Genomic DNA, 14,913 nt, shown 5'->3' with positions numbered 1-14,913 from the left:
ACATGAGGGTTTTCTCTATCCCGTTTGCAATAGTCAATGGGTTAGCCGAATTGACAATGTGAAATGTCTCTTTTCGAGTCTCTCGATCGCATTCGCGTTAATAAGATAGATCGCAGCAAATCAATCAAGACCCAGGACGGGCGTAGGCTTATGAAAGAGATCATACTAGTTATTCAAACATACAAGAATATGGCTACAATAACGCTACACAATCTCCATCCCACTCCTCATCGCGTTGAGTGCCCATACCTTAAGAAAGCATTCCCTCCAGACTCTCTCCTGTAACACCCTCGATCTCCCTGACCCAAGCAAGGCATTCCCTCTCCACGTCCTCGTTGTCGTCCTCCAGCAGCTCGCTGATGACCGGCAGCATCTCAGGTAGCAGGTTGAGCCACTCGAAGCCTAGACCCTGCGTGACAGCGCGCTCGCACTGCACAGCGGCCAGGCGAACGGCATCGGACTCGTGCTTGAGCAGCGCCATGATGGACGAGTTGAGAGTCTTGAGGTTGTCTTGAGAGGCGGAGACGGAATCTGCGAAAGCCGTGATAGCTGGAATGATAGAACCAGCGGATAGTGATGTAGCCGACGCCAGGAGGTTGACGAGAGGGGCGAGAATGGCGTCGAAATGTTGCGGAGCGGACCAGAAGTCGTCCTGGTCGTGGCTGAAGGAGCTCTGCATGGCGCGCAGGGTGTGCGCGATCAGCTCGCGGCCTTCTTGAGAGGCACTGTCGGCGGCCTCGAGGACGGCGACGACATTCTCGAGGACTACACCGGAGTAGCCTGTAACCAGGCCGCCCAACTGCTCGAACAGACGGTGTGCGAAATCGTACAGCGCAACGCCTCTGAGGGTTCGGCCGGTCAGGTCGGTCTTGGGCAGCTCCTCGGCGGCCCAGCTGACAAGGCGCAGGAAGAAAGGACGGAATGTGGTGTCGTTCAGCTTGAGCGTCATGTCCATAGCCGTCTGACCGACAAGATCGAATGCGTCGTTGCCCTCGTCTTCCGACAGTACACGGCGGAGATCGAATGCCTTGAGCACGGATGGGAATAGTGTTGCGGCATGCCTGGTGACAGTTGCCTTAGTGTGCGCCTTGATGGCCTGCTGGAGCATTTCCACGCAAAGCAAGGCAGATTCTCCTCCAGCTTGAGCAACGGTCTCCCAAACACGCGACATGGACGAGGCGAGTTCTGGGAATGCAACCTTCTTGGCGGCCAAAGAGCTGAACTGCTGTACAGCCCATGCACGCTCACCATCCTGCTGTACGGATTTGGCAGCGGCGATGATGGCACGGTCGAGGTATGTTGCAGACAAGGTGAAGGGCAGGGTGTCAAGAAGAGCGTTCAAGAAAGTGAACACAGCATCCCGCATCTGGACGACTTCATCTTCATCATCGCCCTCGAGGAACCCAAGTGCCTTGTCCAGAACAACAGGAGTCAGACCGAGCATATCTTCGGCCAGACTGTCCACCATGCTGGACAAGCAGAGCAGACTGGTAACCCTAAGCCCGCCTTCCGCAGTGCCGAGGGCGGCGTCGCCGGCAACGATCTCAGCAGCATCGGCGCACGCGGCACGATCGAGCTTTCCGTATTTCTCGACGATGCCGTCAACGCACTCGATGGCGGCTCTCCTGACACTGATCGGTTGCGACGATACCAGGAAAGCAGTGCAGTTCGGCAAGGCATCGATGAAGACCGTGCGCAGAGCCATGTTGCTCTGCTTCGCGTTTCCGACACGCTCAGTAAGAGAGGTGAAGACACGAGTGCGCACGGCTTCGGAGCCCGTCTGCATCAGACCAGCCGAGGCCTCGATGAACTCTTCAGTGGGCATCAGCCCAAGCAAGGCCTCGAGAGAGCGCTCATTGGCAGCCGCAATGCGAACATCTTGAACATCGACGCCGCCCTTGCCGGTCTGCGTACGCGGGAAGGACACAACGCGCTCCAGGATATCTCCGTAAATCTGACGAATCTGCTCTGCGGCCTCTTCACTCTTCTGCATCTCAGAGGCAACGCCCTTGCGAAGAGCAGGATTGGTCAGAATAACAGGCAGACCGTCGAACAGGACAACAATGCTCTCCTTGACCTGTTCGGCATTCTTCTCCCCGAAGCCCAGGATCGCATCTGCGACAGGCCTCCTAGGCTTGCATGCCTCTGAGATAAGGTTCAAATACTGTCTGACTGCTAGTAGCTGTGTGTCGACTCTGCATGCGTTGCAAAGCTCCTTGACAAATGTCGGAAGGGTGTTGTCTTGTCTATACCTTTCAACGAGCATAGCAATCACCGCGAACAGCGCTTCACCCTCTCCAAGGGTCTGCACGAGATGCTTGAACGTAGCCAGACGCCTGTGCAGCGGCATGTGCTCCCAAGCGGCGGTAAAGCTGAGCAAGAGCTCGCTGGCACCCTGAATGAGATCCCTGCCACCCTTCTTAAGGGAAGCTGCAAGAGGCGGCACGATACTCTCAACCGTCATGTTGACGACGTGAGAGGCGTACTGATCGGCTTGACGGAGAGTGTTTGTGCTCATGAAGGTGAAGAGAGGCATGACACTGTGCAGGACAGTCTCCGGGGCTAGAGTTGCGAGTCTGCTGATGAGCAGCAGAGCCGTGTTATGGACCTGCGGACTGTTGGTAGAGCGAAGTGCTTCGACGATCAAATCAGTGCGGAGGACAGAGCGATCAAGCTGCTTAGCTGTAGAAGCCTCCAAGCTGTTGACTACAGCCAAGAGATCTCCCAGAACCAAGCTCTGGACATAGACTAGATCGGAATCTGCAAGGATGCGCCAGCGATGAACCTCGCTCAGGAGGTGGAAGAGTCCCTTCAATAGCTGCGGCATGGGCTCTGCACGCTTGGACGAAGTGCTGGCTTCGACAAGCTCCAGCACCAAGGTGATTTTGCGAAGCGCAAGATCCAGCTGCGCGCGATCAACATTTTTAGGTTCATCAGTGTTGGATTTGCTTGTGCGTCGACGCTTGCTTGGTCGCTCAGAGTCTTGCAGGGTGGCCGGAGTGGGCAAAGCATCCAGAAGATGTCCGAGTACGTCGCCGGTGAGTTGCGCATCGCGGAGGGCATCTTGCGCTGAGGTAGATCGAGACACCTCGACATTGGCCATCTCATTATCGGGAGCGATGCTCTGTTCAAGGAGGAAGTCGGCAACCGATACCTGTGATTGCGGCTTCATGTTACTGAAGAGCTCGCGAAGACGCTTGAATGCCAGGGCAGCAAACGTTTCTCTGCTTTGCTGCGCAATTACTTGAAGGGTCTCAATCTCATCACTGGTGCGATGACTGAGGCAGCGGAGCGCGGCCGGCTCTAGAGAACCTTCGACATCGGTGCTCTGGTTCAAGCTCTTGGCGTACGGAACGATGCTTTCTTTCCTAGCCTGGCTTGCGATCTTGCCAAGACGTGCAAGGAGCCCGAAAAGGTTCAATTTCACTCCAAGAATGCCCGTAACGACAGCACGAGAAGCGATGAAAGAAGACACATTCGACCTGAGCGCTGATTTCAGGTCAGAATCGTTGAGCTTCTCGGCCACATTTCTTGAGAGGAAAGTAGGGTCAAGGATGCAGTCTTCAAGGACAGGGCAAACAACCTCGGAGAGGAATTTCGCAGTGTCTTGGGGGCTAAGGTGGCTGACAGCTGTGGACTGTTCGCCGTAGATGAGGTCCTTTGCCCATGTGGTGGCGCTCGCTGCTCCTTTTCCATAATTTTGAGAGATAGCCAGTGTCAGACGTGCAGCAGACTGCCTGACTATTTGGCTGGGGTCACTTAGAGCAGTCAAGACGTAGGGAAGCAGTTCCTGGAAGTCCGTGTCCTTAGACTTTGTGATGACTTCTGTAGCTGCCGAAACGGCACTAGACCTTGTCAAAGCAGATTTAGAGCCAGTCCATACGCTGGCAAGCGCACTGAGAAATTCCGGTCGGGTCCCCGCCTCCTTTGGGTGAAGGGTAGCAACCTCCAAAAGCTGGTTGAAGCGATCTTGATCCTGCGCAGCCAGTTCGAACGCGTCAATGTAAGCCTGGACATAGTCTCTGCCAAGGGTAGACGCAACGAAGGAGACCTGCTTGCCAGTAGTTGGCAGCTTGGGGAGGGCGCCCAAGACCTGCGCAAAGTCTACGGCAGGTGCTTCAGTGACCTCAGGAACAGATGGCTCGTCGATAACCATAGCCTCGGCCTGAGGGACTTCGACAAGGCTGAGCCCAAGCTGCTTGGCATCCTTGCCGATGTTCTGGGCAGCAGCTTGCACGTACTGAGAGACTTCTGGTGAAGTTGAGAGGTGTTGAAGGAGACCGCGTTGCTTGTTCCTCGCAACTTCATGCGAGGCGCTGTCAGTCAGTCCTGTCATCAGCTCGCGGCTTAAGACCTCATAATGTTGGAAGTCCAATGAGGCAGTATCGCAGAGCGTGCGTAGAAGCGCCTGGTTTGCAATGTTTTGTTTCGACTTTGCAGCAGCGAGGATGGTACCGAGCACAAGTTTTCCGGTTCTGTGTTTGTCGCTCAATCTATCAAGGGTGGCTACAGCTTCCTCGTTCGACAAAATGGTCCTGGTCACGAGCGCAGGCTGCTCGAGCAGAGATTTCTCCTCGGCCAGAACAGACAGACAAAGGAGCCCGTCCTCCAGTGTCTCATGCATCCAAGCACCAGCGACGGCTTCCAACATCGCGTCCAGGACCCGGTCGTCCAGGTGAGCCTTGGTTGCCAGAATGGTCATGATCATGCAGGTAGCCATGTAGAGCTCGGCCACACCCTTGACGGAGAGAGCATCTTGAAGCACTGGCAAGACGCGAAGCAAGACGTCTTCGATCTTCTGCTTGCGAACCGCAGGGCGACCAGATTGCGCAGCATCAAGCATGCCGTTGAGTGCCTGCGCAGTCACGCTGGCCCAGAACCCAATCAAAGCGCTCGAATGATGCCTCCTCTTTGCCGCGTTTAGAACGAAACCACTCAGCTGAGTGGTGAATGCTGGATTGCCCACAGCCGCGGCAACCACGGCGTGCCTGGGCGGAGATTGCAACGCAGCAACGTACGGTCTCAAGAATGTGAAAGTCGCCGGGAGTTGAGGTGGCAAGATAGACATCAGGGTCGGGAAGACTTCGTGTCCATGGTACGGAAGGAAAGCCAGCAAGAGAGTATCGACATTGTGCTCGAGCGCTTTCCACCTTCTGATAAGCCATTCCACGCACTTCAGTGCCGGTCTGAGCAACAAGCGTCCGCAGATGAGGCCCAGAAACTGCTCCACAATGGTATCCAAATCATCATTCTCTTTCTTGTTCAAAGACTCGCGCTCGACTTCGACACTACTCGGCGAAAACAAATTTGTCGCAAAGCCACGGAAGCGGCTGTCTAGAGCACAGAGGTCGTCGAAGCCTTCGCCGCAGATCTGGAAAAGCGTATCGAAGCTCTGTGTCGCGGCCTCGCGAGGCTCAAATAGCAGAGACTTAGCATGGCGTTGTTTCTGAGCTTTGAGGTTAAGTTGATCGGTGGATTTTGCGCTGATGGCAGCGAGCTGTTGTTGCAGCGCGGTCGCCATGATGGCTTAGAGACTGGAAGTAAGGTATTAGACTGCCATGTAGCAGATCCAGAAGAATGCACGCGACACAGACGGTATTGCTTCTCCAAATTTTTGTAACAGCTTCGGCTGGACTTCTTCGCGTCCACGCTCCGCAACTTTCTGCAAGATCTTGCCGAGCTGCCAAGATTTCAGCGGCAGATCAGAAGGTTAGCCGAGCGCCCGCTGCTCCACTTTCGCGGCGCCTAAACCTTACTCGATAAACTACTGATCAACACTCCGGACAACGAAAGCAATTCCGATTTCAAAAGTAACATAACTGTAATGGCGGGATCGGATGGGCAAGCGGTGCCTAAGTTTGGCAGCTTCCAGCCCAAGAAGAGACCCAGCAGCAGCGTTGTAACAGGATCACAACAAGATCCGAAAAGGGATGATGCGAAGGTCGAACCAAGCAAGCACCGCATCGACAAATCAGAAATCAGGTCGCGTAACCGGAAACATGAAGGCTGTGTGGTCCGCAATGCTCGGTCGCATCAGAAACACGAACATAGAGATCGTTCACCCGGTCGCTCAACTGACCGGCGCCCCCGTGAAAGAGTAACGTCACAAGACAGCAAGTCGCGCAGTGACAGAACTGATCGCAAAATCACCGAAAGGCCAAGCCCTGTCTTTCAACATTCAGATCTGTACATCGTCGACAAGAAAGGCGATCCAGCCAACTTGCAATATCGTCACTCGAACAAGTGGACTGTTCCGTTGTATCGTCTCTACGGATCAGGAAGCATAGTGGGATTACACCCAGACATCAAAATCGACAGAAAATTTAGTGACGACCGTAGCTACACTCTTGTTTATCCAGCTAAGCGCCAATCTCGGATAATAGTCGATGTCGATGATCTCTCGGAACCTCGAAACACCGTGAGGGCCAAAACAGACGAAAGCGTGGCGCAAGAGGACGAGACTGATCGTGGAGATGACGAGGACTTCATATCGATGCCAAAAGAGCATAACGAAAGTATGTGCTACGACCACCCTTGCACTTCAATAATACAATCCATGTCTGACTTCTCGTCTAGAAAAAGCCTCGGACTTGCCCATTGTCACACCTAAATGACGGATGAACACTGCAAATCATTCGGTCTGCCCTACCCAGTCTTTCAAATTGTCGGGGTTGAAGGGACGGAGTTTGCACGATACCCATTGAAGCAGTTCATACTTTTGGAATCTTCGGCATCCTGTGGAAAGCCAGACATCACCACCTCATGCAGTTCGATACAGACACCGTTTTGAAGCTTTGCAATTTCCTACAAAGAAGCTAAAAGTTGACCCTCATGGATTTGAATCGTTACTCGGAATCTCTGACATGCAGAAGAATGAATTGGACGTTGGAAGCATCTTCCATGCGACCATACGGGCTGAGCGACGGACATCGCCACGCGGTGAGATTGGGGGAAAAAGGCCGGAACGATCAAAGCGTTCGATGGTCTATGTAAGTAAAAACTGGACGAGCCGCCTTAAAGGGTCCAGTTCGCTTTGTAAAGGCTCCAGCGAATCTATCGGCCCTGACCTCCAGCGCCTGGTCACACCATGTAGAAGTGAAATTAGCACGAACATATGCAAATTATGCTAATGTATGAAATGTATCCCTCAAATGCCGCGGTTAAACTCAACCAATCCGTCCTCGCCGGCTTGATCCCAGAACTCCTTCTCCAGACTCGTAGCCTTGACAGCCTGTTTCTGAGGGAACGCTGCGAGCGCGAGCGGAAGGGCGAAGATCGAGGTGGCGAAAATGAGACCGAGGTTGACGGGCATGACCATGCGAGGCCTCTGCTGGAGCCAAGCTGTCTGCTGCAGGCGCACAAGAATGAGGGGCGGAAGGACCATGATGGGAGTTGCGTTCAGTACGCGAGAGATGGCTGTCTCGCCGACAGCCAGAGTCCCTGCCTTCTGGCTCTTGCCCAAGGGCTTCAAAGGCTCGTTGGCAGCTTCGCGCTTTGCGCGGGCGGCTACGGACTCGCTTGGGTAGACGGGGATGCCGTTCCTAATCTCCTCGCCGCGCATGAGGAAGACGTTCAGGGCACCGGCAGTGGCGACAGCTGCGAACGGAACAAGACGTCCCAGAACGGTGCGCGCAGCGGGGCTGACACGGAGACGTGGGACGACGGCCTTGAGGCCAAGTGCGACACCGCAAGACGCTCCCACTGCCATGAAGTATGATTGAACGATCTTGCCTGTGGACAGAGGAGTTGCCTTGTTGGCGTTGGAGGCATTGATTGCGACGTTGAGCGACTGGTTGGCAACCTGCCAGCCAGCGGTGCCAGCAGTTCCCAGGCCGGGTGTGAGCATGCCCGCAGTGACGACCAAGTTCGAGAAGACAAAGGCGGACATGCGGAAGGGCAGCAGGACGGGCTCGCCGGTATCTGTCATAATTATTCAGTAACCATCCTCTTATCCAATCTTCTTGTACGGACCAGGGTGCAGCGTGCTGTCAATCGTCTTCTTCGCCGTCCACAGCTCAGGTGTCATCTCCGCAGTCCTTCCCTGCTTGTAGTCTGTGATCATGCTCTTTGCCTTTTCGAGGCCCGCTGACGAGGTGAAGAGCGTGCTGTCATCGCCATGGTTAGCGCTGGTCCATTCCAAGTTTTTCAACCAAATGTCGTCCTAGGTTGATGCAGGGGAGATTGAGAGAGCGCGCGATCGAACACAAGTATTGTACTGACCCATGCTCGAGTCGCATATCCTCCAAGAATCTTCAGGTGCGCTTGCGCGTAACGCGGCGTCACATCGCATAGCTCCAGCTCAATGAGTCTCACCTCGGGTCCGAAAGGTTCGCGGCATGTCGCACGCGGCCCCAGTATGTGCTGAGGTCATACTGGGAGGCAGGAAGGTCCCTGTTACCGGGAAGGGAAGCAGACATGGCCAACAGGTCACGTCGCGGAGTGTAAGGCACGTCGCAGTGGGATGACGAGGGTAACGGCTCTCCTCAATGGCTCATGGCGGTCTAAGAAAGTTGGACGACGACGATAAGAGCGAGGTCGGAGATAAGATAAGATAAGCTTGTGAACACAGGAAACAACACACGACAACTGATTGGCTCAATTCACAATAGATGTGAAAGCGTATATAACCAGAATACTTAATCTAGAAAATCTTCTTACAGTCATACATATAGCAATCATTGTACGTCCACGCCCTTGCTTTCATCTTCGCTTGTTTGAATGACTGGGCGCAAACTCTCAAGCTTCTCGGCGGTCTCCACGCTGTTCCTGAGGTTCTGAGCCGAGCTCAACGCCTTGACGACCACCGTCTCGTTCTTCTCCCGTACCAGTCTTCGCAGCGCATGTAACAGGAAACCGCTGACAAGCTCCACGCTCCAACTGTCGGGAATTGAGTCGAGTACTTCTTCAATATCAAACCAGCCGCCAAACCGCTCGAGCAATTCCGACGTCCGCTCTAAACGTTCACTGAAATCCTCGATGCGGAAGAACTCCTGCAGCAAAGTCTTGAAGAGCTTCGCTTGCTCTTCTTTGGAAGGCAAAGACTGTTCTGGAAGGAGATTGGAGCCCGGGTGGAATATGGAGGAGCCACCGAGCAGGCAATAGCGGATTGCCGTGTCGTAGTCTCCAAGTCCGTGCGTGAGCAAACGCAAGGCTTCCTCGTGTTTCCCTTCGCGACCATTGAGAATGATCATTTCTGGTACCAGCTCATTGCTGTATGGCTTGAGACGCTTCCCAACGGTGTGGACGTCGTATTTCGATGCCGCACCATGGCTGCCGCCGATGAGCTGAAGCAAGCGCAAGCGATTTTGCCACCATTCTGCATCGATCGAGTTGTCGGTGATGAATTGACGGTACGTCGGTTTGGGCGGCACGAGGGCGCGGTACGTCTCGTAGGACTCAACAAGAGTCGCTTTCGCCTGATCTGACCGCTCGAGTTCGTGCAGAACTGTGTCAAGATAAAATGATATCAAGTCGTTGACGTACTGCACGTGGTTCTTGCCAAAAACGAGATGCTCGAGATAGTCCTTCACAGCACCCGGAGCTTTTTCTTTGAGCAGCGCGACTGCTTCTGAGGGCTGAAATTTGACCCTCGCGTTCTCATCTGCGAATACCTGAACGCCCAGCTTTGGGTTGCGGTTCGCAAGCCAGGCACCATAGTCTTGCACCAGGTGCTGATCGCGTATTTTGGTCAAGTAGCGACGAATGTCATGCTCGCCTTCGAGCAGCTCCCCACCGACATCATGCTCGCCGTCGACAATCCGTCTCCATGTCGCCAGGACTTGACCAACCATCTTCCGTGATTGGTACAAGCGGCTCAAGACGTAAAGGCGATCGAACTTCTCGAAAAGCTCAACAGCTCGATCGAAGCAGTCAACGCCTTTGTCTACCACATCATTCAGCTCTGCCCTGACAGAGCCTCCTGTTGCTGGACCTCGAGGACTATGTTGATCAAGTAACAGGAGCACGTGAAGCAATGCGGCGTCCACCGTTTGGAAGACGTGCGTCTCATCAGCGACACTGCCAAAGCCTTTCTTCTTCCGCCACGCCATCAGATAGCGCTTGATAACTTGGAGCAAATTGTCACCGTAGGGCCCGCGCGTATCAGGCACAAGTTCGGTGTCTCCCATGGCATCACGCAGCGATTGTATGGTATCACGAAGGCCTTGCGAGATCCAGATGCCATCTGATCCCGCCTTGACTTCTTCCGACAAAGGCTGTACAAGGCAGAGAATTGTACGCGGGTCGAGCTCGCCTTCGACGAGCGCCTCGCCTGCTGCTCTCTTGTCACGTTCGTATGCTATTACGCCATCTCCAGTAGTCAGGAGCAGATTGCCAAAAAGAAGTAGCGACGCTTTTTGCCGAATGTAGGTCAAGGTAATGAACTCCAGTTCATTCTGGGCTTCTTGTCCACGTATATCGTTAATCACCTCTTGCACTCGCCCTGCATTGATGGACATGCGGCCATTCCTAGAGACTGCCCGATCCAGGCGGCGCTCAAGTTGCACCAACAAGGAGCTTCGAACCAACCAGTGAACTTTATCGTGATGGAAAAGCATCACACTGGCTTTTGTACGCGCGAAACGTGCTGTGATTTTGTCTTCTTCTCCGTTTCGCTTTTCTTCTGATTCGTTTGTCGATTCACTGTCCGAACCTACTTGAAGTCGTCGTAATCGTAGGTTGATGCCGATTTCAGGAACAGCAAGCTCGTTCGGGGTCGACGCTGTGCGCATGCCAACGCCGTCATCCATGGCATCTTCGTTTGACGTTGGGTAGACATCCGGAAGCTGAAGCCAGTGCTTTGTCCGATGCGCCTCACCAGGCTCGGCATCCCAGCGTTGGACTTCTATAGCAGACTGGCGCTTTCCTTGTATAGTTCTCTGTACCAAAGCGAGGACATACCCGTCTGATTCGCTACCTAAGGCTTCAGGAGGCACGCCCTCTCTGCCGCCTTCCAAGACAAGGCCGTGCGGGTAGGACGTGAACTCTATCGTGCCACGCACAACATCACCTTCCAAGTTGACGAACATTCCGACGCCCGGCTCGCTTGCCTTGGTACCGGTGGTGAGGAGGAACTCGGTTGGAGTTGGCGAAGCGATGTTAGGCGGCAAAGGTCGGTTCGAAGTCTCTTTTGCAGCCACAATGTCTTTTGGAGGTGGGGGAGGTGGCACGGACTCCTGCTCCTGTTTCTGTGGGCTCGTAGTACGGCTGGGTGACTCTGTTGGGGAAGCAGATGCTTTCGAGGAGCTCCGCGCGGGCCATGGCGAGGAGCTTCCGGGCTGCAAGCGATCATTGTCCTTGATCTGACTGCCAGAGCTCACATTCCGTTCATGCCGTCCCATTCGAACAGGGCTTCTGTTGGAGATACTCCCTGTCGCGCGATGCGAAGAACCCTGTCCGGCCGTTTGCGCCGCAGGATCCGGCTCAATGATGGAAGAGATCGGGAACAGATCGTTCTTACGCTGATTGACAACGTCGAGCAGGGAATAAGAAGTTCCATCCGCGACGCAAGCCAAGTCGCCTCTACGTTGAATCGCGCCCACTCCACCCAATTCGATGTCCCTGATCTTCCTGGCTTCTTCTCCAATTCGAATCAAGCGAAGCCTCTGCTTGAGCGCAATGACGATGACAGTCCCATTGCTCGTCTCCTCGCGCTCCTCTAACTCTTCGTTCCTATCCACTCCTCCAACCCACGTACATCCGGCTTGCTTGATCTTACCACCGAAAGCAGGGCTCAACTCTGGTAGCGTATAGAACGTGAGGGTGCCATTGCAGAGCACACACGCCTTTCCAGCTTGTGGTAATATAAGGATTTGCTTCACTCCATTATCCGGCGGTTCCTGTGCGGTGTTGAACGGCGGCTGCAGCCTAGAGGCGATGATCCATGAGGGCTGTCCGGATTCGTCGCCTGCTTCGGGCGGGATGGAGACAAAATGCAGAAGCTCTCCGGCCGAAGTGCCAATATAGAGGTTGCCGTTCCAGGCGTCTACGCAGGTTATATATGCATTGTTGTGCTCGCCGTCGGCCGAGAGCGGCACGTCGTTGATCAGGTCGCGGAGCACGTAGGCGGCGTCGCTGTCGTCGCTCAGGGAGCCATGCTGCGCTTCCATCGCCGGTCAGGCCAGCCAAACATTGTGTCTCGATGACACGTAGGGAGAGGCAGTAGTATACAATTCTGGGATATGGAGCTATCGAAGCTACAGTGCCGCTGTGTTGGTAGCAGCGAGCCAGCGTGAGCTTCACCACAGGCCCGTGCTGGATCGACGGACCCTCGGCAGCTTCACCCTCGCTCCTTTGGTTTCACCAAGATCGCTCAATTCAATACGTAGCCTCTCTCGAACCCAAGAGCAATTTCTTGTCTCCGTTCGCTCACCAATCTTACAATCTCTGGGATCTACGCGACAACTCGACCGGCTTGTATCCTCACCTTCAAGCCCAGCATCCATTCGGCTTTGCCGCGCGTCCCCATCGCTGAAAGGCATGCCTTGAGTTCTAGTCGACGATGGCCGACAATAAGGACTCGCAAGCAAGCGCAGGTGCTGCAGCGACAGCAAATGGCGCCGACTCCGCGATCAAAGAGCAAGCCAGCGACATCCGCAACGCAAAAGAGGGTGCCGAGGAAGGCAACAAGTTCCAGCAAGCAGTAGCTGCCTGGCGCACACTAGACCTCAGCAAACTCGTTTCAACCCTCGATACAGCAGCTGCAGAGCTGGTCTCTCACCAGCGCGATTCATTGGTTAAACGCAAAGACCTAGCGCAGAAGACGAAGGATTTCAAGAAGCTGGACGATGCCGCGAAGCTGCTGGATATCAAGGACCTGCTCAAGTCGTACCAGGGCTATGTGGACCTGCTCACCAACCACAACAAGACCGTGTCGTCGGCGTTCATGCAAGCGTATACGCCGCTCTCGGAAGCCCCAGATCCCTACCCTTTACTGGACGCCTCGATTGACTCTTTGGTGACCGCGGAAGAGGTCGTGCCGAAGCTTGAGAGCGAGAATGAGCGCTTGCAGAAGCAAGTCAGCAAATTGAACTCGCAAATTGAAGAGTCAGAAAAGCAGCTGGAAGAGGAGCGCAGCAAAAGGCAGTCATCCGAGGGTTCGCAAGATTCTAAAATTAAGGAAGTAGAAGATTCTTGGGCTGCGGTGCTCAAGGAAAAGGAAGACAATTGGAAGGCTAAAGAGCAGACCTTGGAGGAGAAAGTCGAGAGTCAGGACAGGATCTTGAAAGAGCTGAAGGCGAGCTACGAGGTATCACAGCGGTTGGAGAAGACCGGCGAGGAGACACCAGACACTGGTAGGAGTGCGGCTGCAGCAGCAGAACTAGAATTGGCAAATTCCGAGTTGGAAAGGACAACGACGAGGCTGGCAGAGATCGAAGCCCGCAACGAGCAGCTACGATATGAGCTCGCTCAGTCTGCGAGTCAGTCATCAGGTCGGAGCACTGCCGTTGAAGATGACCCTGCGTATCTTCGCCTACGCTCCGAGAACTCTTCTCTTCTGAGGCGGATTGACAACGCTAGATACGACAAGGAATCTGAGACGAGCGCACTCGAGAGCAAGCTTCGAGGCATTGAAAGGGAGGCGAATGCGCTCAAAGCGGATCGTGAGTCCCTCCAAGCTCGCATCGAGAAATGGAGCGACTACGAAGAAGTCAAGCGAGAGCTCGAGATGCTGCGTTCTATTGAATTTGCTGCGGTTGACGATGCGGATGTGGAGCCCACAGAACCACACGCAAACGGCAATGTCGATAAGTCTAAAGGGGAAAGCTTGGAGCAACTGCTTATTGCGCGAAACAAAAAGCTGAGTAATGACATGACTGACCTTCGCGTCTCAAACAATGAGATGCAAAAGAGGCTCGACGAGTTGCAGGAGGACCTGTTGGGTGCACAAACCGAGCTCGAGAAGGCCCAGAGTCTCAATGCGTCGCTTGAGAATGACCTCCACAAAACCCAGCAGGAGGCATCAAACGCATTTGAGACGATGTCTGTTGCAGGCACATATACCTCCCGATACCCGAAGTCGATGTACGGCAGTCGGCGGGGCGGAGGTACTTCGCCGACATCTTCTATCATTGGAGGAGTCGACCCGTCAGCTGGTGCAAGCTCTCCGCTTCGACCAGGCGATGCTGTGGGCGGTGGCTCTGGCATCCTCCCAATGGTCACTGCTCAACGTGATCGATTCAAGAAGAAGATTGGCGAGCTGGAACAGGAGCTACAACGGCAGTATCAGACCGTCAGCGGCCTGCGCTCTGAGGTCTCGAGCTTGCAGAAAGACAACCTCAATCTCTATGAGAAGACACGCTACGTGTCGACCTACAACCGTGGCCAACCATCCACCTCCGGAAGCGCCTACGGCGCTAACCCTAACCCCTCCACCATCCAAGTGTCATCCGACACGTCATCTGGCCTATCGCTCGACCGCTACCGTTCAACGTACGAAAGCAACATCTCGCCATTTGCAGCCTTCCGCGGCCGAGAAAGCGCACGTGCGTTGAAACGGATGAGTTTGCCCGAACGGGCCGTCTTCCAGATCACGCGGCTGGTGCTGCAGACACGAACGAGCAGGAACCTGTTTGCGATGTATTGCCTGGCGCTGCACCTGCTTGTTTTCACCATGCTGTATTGGATGGGGACGGCGGACGTCGAGCAGCACGCCAGTAATCTTGGTGCTGGCGCTGTTGCAGCGGCAGCGGGTGGCACTGCTGGGCACGGGGATTGGACGCACGATGATTTTGATCACGATACTTAACAATTCTGTAGGAATATCATGCATTGAGGAACGCAAACATCTTCGAAGTGCCTCAAGGTATCATTGTATGTGCTTATGGAAGCGCTGCAGCACGATAGTAGCTGGCTGCTGTTCGAATCACGCCAATGGGAGATCATAGTCATTGGTTTATACCAAGAGTCCAAGGC

General features: G+C 54.4%; 4 protein-coding genes across 4 annotated transcripts; 1 reads left to right on the top strand and 3 right to left on the bottom strand.

Annotated features, from left to right (window-relative positions):
* Positions 1–250: 250 nt before the first annotated feature.
* WHR41_03555 (uncharacterized protein) lies at positions 251–5,521 on the bottom strand (the record flags this gene model as incomplete). Its single annotated transcript, XM_069372161.1, has 1 exon — positions 251–5,521. The coding sequence occupies one exon, from the start codon at positions 5,519–5,521 to the stop codon at positions 251–253; it is 5,271 nt and encodes a 1,756-aa protein (XP_069230957.1).
* Positions 5,522–6,960: 1,439 nt separating this feature from the next.
* On the bottom strand, positions 6,961–8,497 carry WHR41_03554 (uncharacterized protein). The gene is made up of 3 exons (XM_069372160.1): positions 8,314–8,497; positions 7,972–8,105; positions 6,961–7,920 (listed from the first exon to the last, which is right to left on the bottom strand). Exons 1-3 carry the CDS (start codon positions 8,415–8,417, stop codon positions 7,148–7,150), a joined length of 1,011 nt encoding a protein of 336 aa, XP_069230958.1. The 5' UTR covers positions 8,418–8,497; the 3' UTR covers positions 6,961–7,147.
* Positions 8,498–8,675: 178 nt separating this feature from the next.
* WHR41_03553 (uncharacterized protein) lies at positions 8,676–12,107 on the bottom strand (the record flags this gene model as incomplete). Its single annotated transcript, XM_069372159.1, has 1 exon — positions 8,676–12,107. One exon carries the CDS (start codon positions 12,105–12,107, stop codon positions 8,676–8,678), a length of 3,432 nt encoding a protein of 1,143 aa, XP_069230865.1.
* A 392-nt stretch (positions 12,108–12,499) lies between these two features.
* On the top strand, positions 12,500–14,746 carry WHR41_03552 (uncharacterized protein; the record flags this gene model as incomplete). Its single annotated transcript, XM_069372158.1, has 1 exon — positions 12,500–14,746. The coding sequence occupies one exon, from the start codon at positions 12,500–12,502 to the stop codon at positions 14,744–14,746; it is 2,247 nt and encodes a 748-aa protein (XP_069230891.1).
* Positions 14,747–14,913: the final 167 nt, after the last annotated feature.

The sequence above is a fragment of the Cladosporium halotolerans genome, assembly GCF_011745625.1.
Source record: "Cladosporium halotolerans strain TM138-S3 chromosome Unknown Sca9, whole genome shotgun sequence".
Taxonomy (NCBI): domain Eukaryota; kingdom Fungi; phylum Ascomycota; class Dothideomycetes; order Cladosporiales; family Cladosporiaceae; genus Cladosporium; species Cladosporium halotolerans.
Note: the sequence above shows the minus strand (reverse complement) of the source record. Positions and strands in the feature narration are given on the sequence as shown.